This window comes from Trichosurus vulpecula, chromosome 4 (genome assembly GCF_011100635.1).
Source record: "Trichosurus vulpecula isolate mTriVul1 chromosome 4, mTriVul1.pri, whole genome shotgun sequence".
Taxonomy (NCBI): Eukaryota; Metazoa; Chordata; class Mammalia; order Diprotodontia; family Phalangeridae; genus Trichosurus; species Trichosurus vulpecula.
In genome coordinates this window covers 344,977,786-344,986,921 of record NC_050576.1, presented here as the reverse complement: position 1 = coordinate 344,986,921, position 9,136 = coordinate 344,977,786, and the positions used below count along the sequence as shown (strand labels likewise).

The 9,136-nt window shown below is 34.0% G+C and overlaps 1 protein-coding gene across 1 annotated transcript; it reads right to left on the bottom strand.

The window, feature by feature from the left end:
• Positions 1-228: 228 nt before the first annotated feature.
• On the bottom strand, positions 229-501 carry LOC118847221 (forkhead box protein I2-A-like). Its single transcript, XM_036755759.1, has one exon. The coding sequence runs from the start codon at positions 499-501 to the stop codon at positions 229-231; it is 273 nt and encodes a 90-aa protein (XP_036611654.1).
• Between the last annotated feature and the right edge of the window lie 8,635 nt (positions 502-9,136).

Sequence of the window (9,136 nt, the reverse complement as noted above, 5' to 3'; positions counted from 1 at the left end):
GAACTAAGTTCCCCACTGGTCCACCTCCTGCTCCCCTGAAATGCCTGGAGAAAACTCCACAGCCATTAGCAAGGGCCCCCATGGTGGAAGTGAAGCCAGAGAAACATGGGCTGGGATCTATAGTTAGGAGGGGGAGTTTGGACATCTTCTCGAAGCTTGAGCCACCTTCGTTCAGCTTCGAAGCGGCGGCTGCCGAACTCACCTGGTTGTCGCTGCTTGAAGTTATCCCTAGCTGGGCAGGTACGAGGGCTGGCTGAGGGTCGGCCCATTGAGCCACAGGTAGGAGTTGGCTCCCGCACCGCCGTAGTCAGAGAGCCCGAAGCCCGTGGAGGGCGCCGAGAGGTCTCTTGACGAGGGGTGAGGGTGCTGTGGTAGTCCTGGCTGGTAGAGGCTCAGGTGGTCTCCATAGACGGCCAAATACAACAGCTCCTGGGCACTGGGGGGATGTTGCTGGCCCGAGGGCCCCAGTGGGCTGGCTGACGGCTGCCTTGGAAATTTCATGGCGGTCCCATGAAACTCTATCCTTCTTTTCCTCCTAAATCCCAACCCCGGGGAGTGGAGACCGCTCAGAGGAGCCGAGAGCAGGCCAGGGGGAACCGACTCCAGCGAGGGATGGCAGCAATCACTCACCCCCGGGCTGAGCAGCGAGAGCAGTCCTTCCTTTCATACAATATTCAGATGTTTGTAAGTAGCATCTTCGTAAAGCAAACCTTGTCTTTGGCCCCACAGGCCATTTCATTTTAAAATATATATTTTTAAACCTTGATATTTAATATATGGATTTAATGTGTGATTACACACTGTGGGTAAAATACATCTCATTATATATACTAGAATAGAAAGTTACACCTAACCAAAATAAGGTAGAAAATGTATTCTTCAAATGATAATGTAAAGTACCCCATACTTGGAGTTAGAAGAGCTATATTCAATACTTATTAATTGGATGGCCATTTTGAGTCTCAGTTTCACCCTTTGAGGAAAATATTATATGTACTCCCTTAAATAAATGTTCTAAGAAAAGTTCTTTATAAACTAAAGCACAATAAAGCTTTAGTCATTTTTGGAGAGAATGAACCATGGATAAAATATTTACTTAAATCCTTGGCAAATGCCAATACAACCACATATTTATGAATTTCACGTGTGTCTTGCTCGGTGTGTGTACCATTATTAGAGATTAAACAATGTTCATCAATCTTATTTTTATAAGGAAAAGATGAGACTAAAGCACTGTCAATAATATTATAACCAGGTAGGTATTTTGATTAAGATTAAGAATGCTCTGGATGGGTTGCATCTATTTGTGAAAATCATGGTAATTTTTATTGCAATGGGTGAGCATTAATCAACTGTTCTTTCCTTGACTGGCTGAATCAAAATCTGTAAGCAGTGTTAGGTGCCCATAGATATAATAGCTAAACCTGGAATAAGTTCCAATCCCTTTAGGAAAAAGGAAAGGAACTATATAACAAAGACAGGAAATAATGTATACAGTGTTGTAGCTGAAATCCAAAAGGTACTGGGGTGTAAGGAAAGGGATAGGCTAGAAGTATTTTAAGATTCACTATGGATTGAAGGAATAGTTACTGAAAATTATATTATAATAATTGTGTATAAAATAGAAAGCCAGTGTTGGTGTCAGAAAAAAAAAATACTGGTTTCAAGTCCCATTACTGACATATGCTGGCTGTTTGATCCTAGGTAAATCACTTAACCTCTCAGTGGACCCGGGCAACTCTCTAAGGTAACAAATTTAACAAGAAGTGACAATTTGAATTAACAGAAAGAAATCTCTCCCTGAGAGTTTCTTGAGGGAAGATATTGTCTTTTACCTTTCTTTATCTTCCCAGTGCTGATTCATCTCCAGTTGTCCTGATGGATGTCTGGCCACTGGACCCAGATGGCTGTGGAGGAGAAAGTGAGGCTGGTTACTATGCAGAGCCCTCTCTGACTCAAATCCAAGTCAATTGCAAGTCACCTCATCATCTCTCTTATGTCATGGTCCTCTTCTAGAACAAAGGACAAACCACAACCATAATCTCCCCAGTGCTAAGCAAGATGCTTGACTCATAGCAGATACTTCGTAAATCTTTATTGAATAACTGATAATGATACTTCAACTTGTAAAATATAAATTAAATGCATTATTCATCCCCCATATATTCTTAAGCAGCAACATAGTAATCTATATATGCTGCCATTTTTCCTTCCACGTATATTTATTACTTTAGGGAAGATAGAAACGACTCTATCCCATGTCACAAAAAGCCTAAGCCCAGTGAATTTTTCTTAGTTCCCAAGAAATTTGAACCCTGGGTAATATTCAGTACAGACACCTACTTTCTTTTATGTAATTCTTTTCTTGTTTTTCCTGTTTCTTTGAATCCTATTTTTTCCTTTTATCTTGCTGACTTTTCTGTCTCCTGTGACTCACTAAATATGGACACCTCCCTAAAAATGACTCCTTAACCTTGTTTTTCTTCCTTTATGTAATGGTAATGCAAATGGGAAGATCTTTCTCATCCATTAATAGACCCATGTGACCTGATTAAGTCACATGGAAACCTAAGTCACATGAGTTTGAGTCACATGAAACCTTTGGAGCTTGATGAAGGGGTGGAGCAGGAAGGGTGGGGTAGAGCTTAGAAGAAGTTCATCAGGGTAGTTAGAACCAGGAAGGAGAGAGCATGCAGAGAAACTAGTGTGAGAGAGGGGGAGAGAGATAGATAGATAGAGAGAGAGAGAGAGAGGGAGGGAGAGAGAGAGAGAGAGAGAGAGAGAGAGAGATTTTGCTTGAGAGTGTTTGTTTTAGAGAAGGCCATAAAAAAGGGAAGGCTTGGGGATGGTGGTGCTCCCTGCATTGTTGATGCATATAGATTTCTTTGTTACTATGATGGATTTGTCTTTCTGGTGTTGGGATTAGCCTTTCTGGTGTTTGAATAAATGTTTTGGCTCTGTCTTCCATGTGGAGAGTCTGTTATATTTTGTAAATTAGAACTATGCCAACATATTCATAGCTACTGTAGGCACTGTGAATATCACATTGACACTATACCTTACATCCCATTAATTTATCAACAAAATAATTTGTTAAGGCCCCACTAAGTGCCAAGCAATCTGTTAATCACTTGAGATATATAAAATAATCCCTTATTCCATTGACCTTAAATTACAGGCTTTGATAGCTTGGAACTACATGAAGATTTTTGAGACATGTGGATAGAATATACATATCAATAAGTCCCTCTAGAAACACATGGTAGCCAAAAAAGCTAAAACTGATATAAGTTGTGTCACAAAAAGAATACATTTTTGTACCAAAACCCACCATGCTTAGAGCCTGTCTAGAGTATTGTCTTCAGTTTTGTTTCTAAATTATGGGACAATGACAAAGTAGAACATATTTTAAAAAGAGTGACCAGAATGGTCACAATATCTAAGGCCAATCATTATTGATTTTATCATATATATGAATCTTAGAAAACATTAATTCAATTCTCACATTTTAAATATGAGGCAAGTAAATGCCAGAGAGATTTCAAATCTTATATCCCACTATTCACCTATCTCCAGTTAAACTGATCTCATTTTCTCCCATTATACAATATATGTCCATTGCCACTTTTGTGGTCTATTCACACCATTTCCCCCACTCAAAATATTCTCAACTGCTATACCTGTCACCTTTTTTCAACTTTCCCAACTCCTTCCCTGTTTTTCGGGGCCCAGGTCGGTTATCACCTCTACAAATCCTTTCTTTACTGTGCTATATTATCTCTAAGGTCAATTTTTTGCTCTAAAATTCTATGACTGTTCCTGAATTGTTTATGAAATTAGGTTATTTGATTTAGCCAATAAAAAACATGGAAACTTGAAGGACGGTTCCATGTAATAAGCTAGGTTGATTATTGTGCAAAATTTTGTTACTTCCATTTATTGTTACTGACTTAAATAGATTTATTCAAGGTTATATTCTTAATGTTTACATCTAAACTTTGTGTATGTGAAAATGTTAACATACATAATATGGTTTTAAATTCTTGAAAATCTGTATGTAATAATTAAAAATTCTCCCCAAAATTTCGCCTATGAATTTAAATTGCTTTCCAAGCATTACTACAAATGCAAGTATAAATTTCTGCAAATGCAACATTTGATTTGTCCTAAATTTTCAGCTAGTATAATTGGAATTCTTTGGGTTTTTTTTCAGTTAAGCAATACATTACTTTTAGAATTATTAATAGTTTATTTAAAAATATTATTAATTTATACATAACACAAAATAATAAGCAATGCATAAATAATAATTATATAAGGATATTACATATGTGCTTATACACATACATACCACATACAAAGATTATTACTTTTACGTGTTTGAGTGATTAGGGATAGAACTGGTTAAAAAAATGGACTAAACTTTCCTCCTGAAACTAATCTGACCATATGCCTTAAAGCTCCTTGAACTTCAGTACTTCACCAAAGGGAAAAGTAGAAAAAGAAGAGAAAAAAAATGAAAGGGGAAGACAGTCAGAATATTTCAGATGACTTTGAATGCAAATAGATATATGATAGTTGAATACATAATGCTAAAATAAGAACAACATTTTCACCTGGCACAATGCAATTTAATTTAATTCATTTCAAGTAATATCTTCAAAGCACTTAATAAATTCAAGTCACTACATAGACAAAGAATGAGAGAAGCCTGGGATTTAAATGCAAAGAAGATATGATACCTATACAGAAAAGTAAAATACCAGATAAACAGGAATAAAGGAAAAGGTAGACATTACCCAATACAGAAAAAAAAAATTCCTTTCTCTTTCTCCAGTGCTTTCATCTAATGAAATTCTTTTTTTTTTCCTTTTCAGTTTAAAACTGTATTAAGTTTAGATCTTGGTTTAGGTTAAACAAACTACATACAAAGCAGGTCCCTGCTTGGGGTGACATAAGTTTGTTTCAAAACTACTACTTTAATATGTCATCCTAGAACCTTTTAAAAAAGGAATTGTGTCTATGGACTGATTGTTAACAAAAAACAGACTGGAGAGAGTTCATGAGCTGTAAATTTAGACGAACAGAAACATAGAGTTAATTTTAGAACTTAAGGTAGCAGTAGTCTCCTGGGAACTCAAACCTCGATAAGGGCATTACAAGTTGAGGGCATGGATAGCCTTTCCATCACTCTAGGTTGCAAAATCAGGTCTGTTATCTCCCCGGCATATCCAATTGTTAGATAGTGTTTAGATTCTACCTCCATAATATCCTATGTATCAACTCTTCTTTCTTCTCACGTGATTATCATACTAGTTCTGAACATAATCATTACAATCCTGAATGAATGTAACATTTTAATTGGTTTATCACTTCTCTAATCTATTGTTCACAAAGCTTCTGCAACAATTTTCCTAAAGGACTAGTCTGATCATGTCTTTTGCCTGCTTATAAAAAATCATACAGTAAAATGGAACAACTCATTTTGAAAAAGCCCTTCACTTGTTGACTCTGGCCAAAATTTCTTACACACACACACACATACACACACACACACACCCCACACACATTTAAGTAATATTTATTTCACAAAAACATGTAAACATTTTTAACATTATTTTTTTTTAAATTTTGAGATCCAAATCCTCATCCTCTAACCCCTCCAACATGCTTTGAGAAAGGAAACAATAAGGTATTGATTATACATATGAAGTTATATAAAACATATTTCCATAATAGCGATGCTGCAAAAGAAAACACAGGTAAAAAGAATCAAGAAAAATAAAAATAAAAATATGATACAATTTGCATTGAGAATTCACTGGTTTTCTCTCTGGTGGTGGATAGCATTAATCATCATGGATCTTTTGGAATTGTATTGGATCATTGTCTGGATCAGAGCAGTGAAGGAGTTTTTTTTTGTTTGTTTTTGTTTTGCAGATGATTGTCATTACAATATTGTTGTTATTGAGTAAAATGTTATCCTGTTCTCCTCACTTAACTTTGCATCAATTCATATGTCTTGCCAGAAAAAGTCCTCCTTGTCATTTATTACAACATAATATTATTCCTTCCCAATAACACACTACAACTTGGTAGTCATTCCCCAATTAATGGGCATCCCACAATTTCCAATTCTTTACCACAACAAAAAAAGAGCAGCTATAAATATTTTTGATAACATTTTATTTTCCCCAATTATAAGTAAAAATAATTTTAAATTTGTTTTCAAGTTTTAGGTTCCAAAATCTATATCAATCTCTTTCCTCTCATGCCTCTCTGAGAAAGTAAGCAATCTAATATAGGTTTTATATATGCGATAATATAAAACATATCCACGTTAGTTATTTTGTGGAAGAAAACATGCAAAAAAGATAGAAAGTAAAAAAAAAAATATGCTTTGTTTTGTATTCAGGTGACATCAGTTATTTCTCTAGAGATGGATTGCATTTTATATTATGAATCCTTTTGGATTATCTTGAATCATTGTTTTGCTTAGAATAGCTGTCAGTCACAATTGTACATTGTCTAATATTGCTGTTACTGTGTACAATGTTCTCTTAGTTCTGCTCACTTTACTAGGTATTAGGTCATGCAAATCTTTCCAACTTTTTCTGAATAATCACCCTTTATTTGTTAGCCCAATAATATTTCAGTAAAATAATACACCACAACATGTTCAGTTATTCCCCAATTGATAGGTATCCTCTCAATGTCCAATTTTTATCCACCAAAATAAGAGCTGCTGCAAATATTTTTATAAAAATAGATTCTTTTCATTTTTAAAATAAGTTTTTAGATGAACCTAGTAGTGATTTTTTATTCAATTAAATAAGCATTTATTAAGCATTTACTATGTGCAAAAGATTATGTTACTCTAGGTCTTGAAAAATCCATATAGTTACTGTCCTGAAGGAGTTTACATTCTTTAGTAGTGGTATTGTTGGATCAAATGTTATGCACAGTTTGATATGCCTTCGTCATTGTTCCAGATGGGATGGTTGGATCAGTTTACACCTCTGCCAACAATGCATCCCAATTTTCCCACTGCCTCACCAAGAGTTATAATTTTCCTTTTCTGTCATGTTATCAATACTGATGGGTGTGAAGTGGTACCTCAGAGCTATTTTAATTTGAATTTTTCTAATAAATAGTGATTTGGAGCATTTTTATATGGTTATGGATAGCTTTGGTTTCTTCATGTGAAAACTGCCTCTTCAAAATCTTTAAATATTTATAAATTGAGGAATGATTTATATTTTTTTATAAATTTGACTCAGTTCTCTATACATTTGAGAAATGTGGCCTTTATCAGAGATACTTATTGTAAAAAGTTCCCTCCAGTTTTTAGCTTTTCTTCTAATTCTGGTTGCATTGATTTTGTTTATGCAACAACTTATTAAATTTTCTATAATCAAAATTATTCATTTAATATTTTGCAATGGTTTCTATAGCTTATAAATATTCTGTGCTCTCATACTTTGCTTATGATATCAACTTTATGTTTCAATCATGTACTCATTTTGACCTTATTTTGATATATGGTTTGAGATCTTGAGCTATACATAGTTTCTGCCACACTATTTCCCACTTTTCCCAGGAATTATTTTTTTTGTCAAATAATGAGTTTTTCTCCAAAACCTTGAGGTTTTAGGTTTATCAAACACTAGATTGCTATGGTCATTTATTACTATGTATTGTGTACCTAATCTATTCCACTGATCTACCACTCTATTTCTTAGCCAGCAGCAGATTGTTTTGATGATTATCACTTTACAATGTTTGAGATCTTGTATGGGTAGGCCATATTTTTTTTCACTTTTTTTTCTTGACATTTTTGACTTTTTTTTTCTTCTGGATGAATTTTATTTTTTTGAGTTCAATTTTTTGGGGGTGATTGGGATGGTCCTGAATAAATGAATTAATTTATAAAGAATAATTATTTGTATTATTTTGGCTCAGATTATCTAGAAGCAATGATTTTTTCCCATTTGTTTGGATCTGACTTTATTGGGGCAAGAAATGTTTTTTAATGGTGTTCATAGAGTTTGTGTGTTTGTCTTGGTAGGTAATATCCAAGGTATACTGTATTGTCAATAGTTGTTTTGAATGAAATTCCTCTTTCTACTTTTTCCTGCTAGGTTTTGTTGGTAGTATTTAGAAGTGATGATGGTTAATGTGGGTTTGTTTTACACCTTGCAACTTTGCTGAAGTTGTTAATTGTTTCAACTAGATTTTTCGGTTGATTCTCTAGAGTTCTGTAAGTATACCATCATATCATCTGCAAAGAATGATATTTTTGTTTCCACACTGCCAATTTCTATTGTTTCCTTTTTTCTTCTCTTACTGTTATAGTTAGCATTTCTATTACAATAGTGAATAATAATGGTGAGAATGGACATCCTTTCTTCAGTCCTGCTCTTATTGGGAAGGCTTCAAGTTTATCCCTGTTACAGATATTGCTTGCTCTTGGTTTTAAATAGATAATACTTATTTTGATCTATTGATTCTTATGCTTTTTAGTGTTTTTAATAGGAATGGGTATTTTATTCTTCGTGTGACTTTTTCTTCATTTATTGTTATAGTCACGGGATTTTTGCTAGCTTTGTTATTGATATGGCTAATTATGGTCTTAGTTTTCCTAATATTGAAACAGTTATGAATTTCTGGTATAAATGTCACTTGGTCATAGTATATGATCTTTGGCATGTATTCTTTGTTAAATATTGCTGTAATCTCCTTGATAGTGTTTTATTTTTTCTTCAATTCTGTAGGAAAATTACTCCATAGCTTTATTTCTCTTTATTTGCTTTTTTTTGAAGTATTAAAACTATATTCATGTCATAAATTAAATTTGGCAGGAGTCCTTCTTGGTTTGCTTTTCAAAATATTTTACATAGTATTGGAATTAATTGTTCTTTAATTTTTTGTAGAATTTACTTCTAAATCCATTTGGTCCTGAGGATGTTTTCTTAGGAACCTCATTGATGGCTTCTTATATTTATTTTCTTCTTCTTCTAAGAAAGAGTTATATAAATATTCCCTTTCTGTTAATCTGGGCAATTTATAGTTTTGTACAATATACATTTATTTCACTTAGATTGTCAGATTTATTGGCATACAATTGAGCAAAATA

Excerpts from the sequence above, each read along its gene's own strand:
- LOC118847221 (XM_036755759.1), bottom strand. The coding sequence starts at position 501 with ATGAAATTTCCAAGGCAGCCGTCAGCCAGCCCACTGGGGCCCTCGGGC.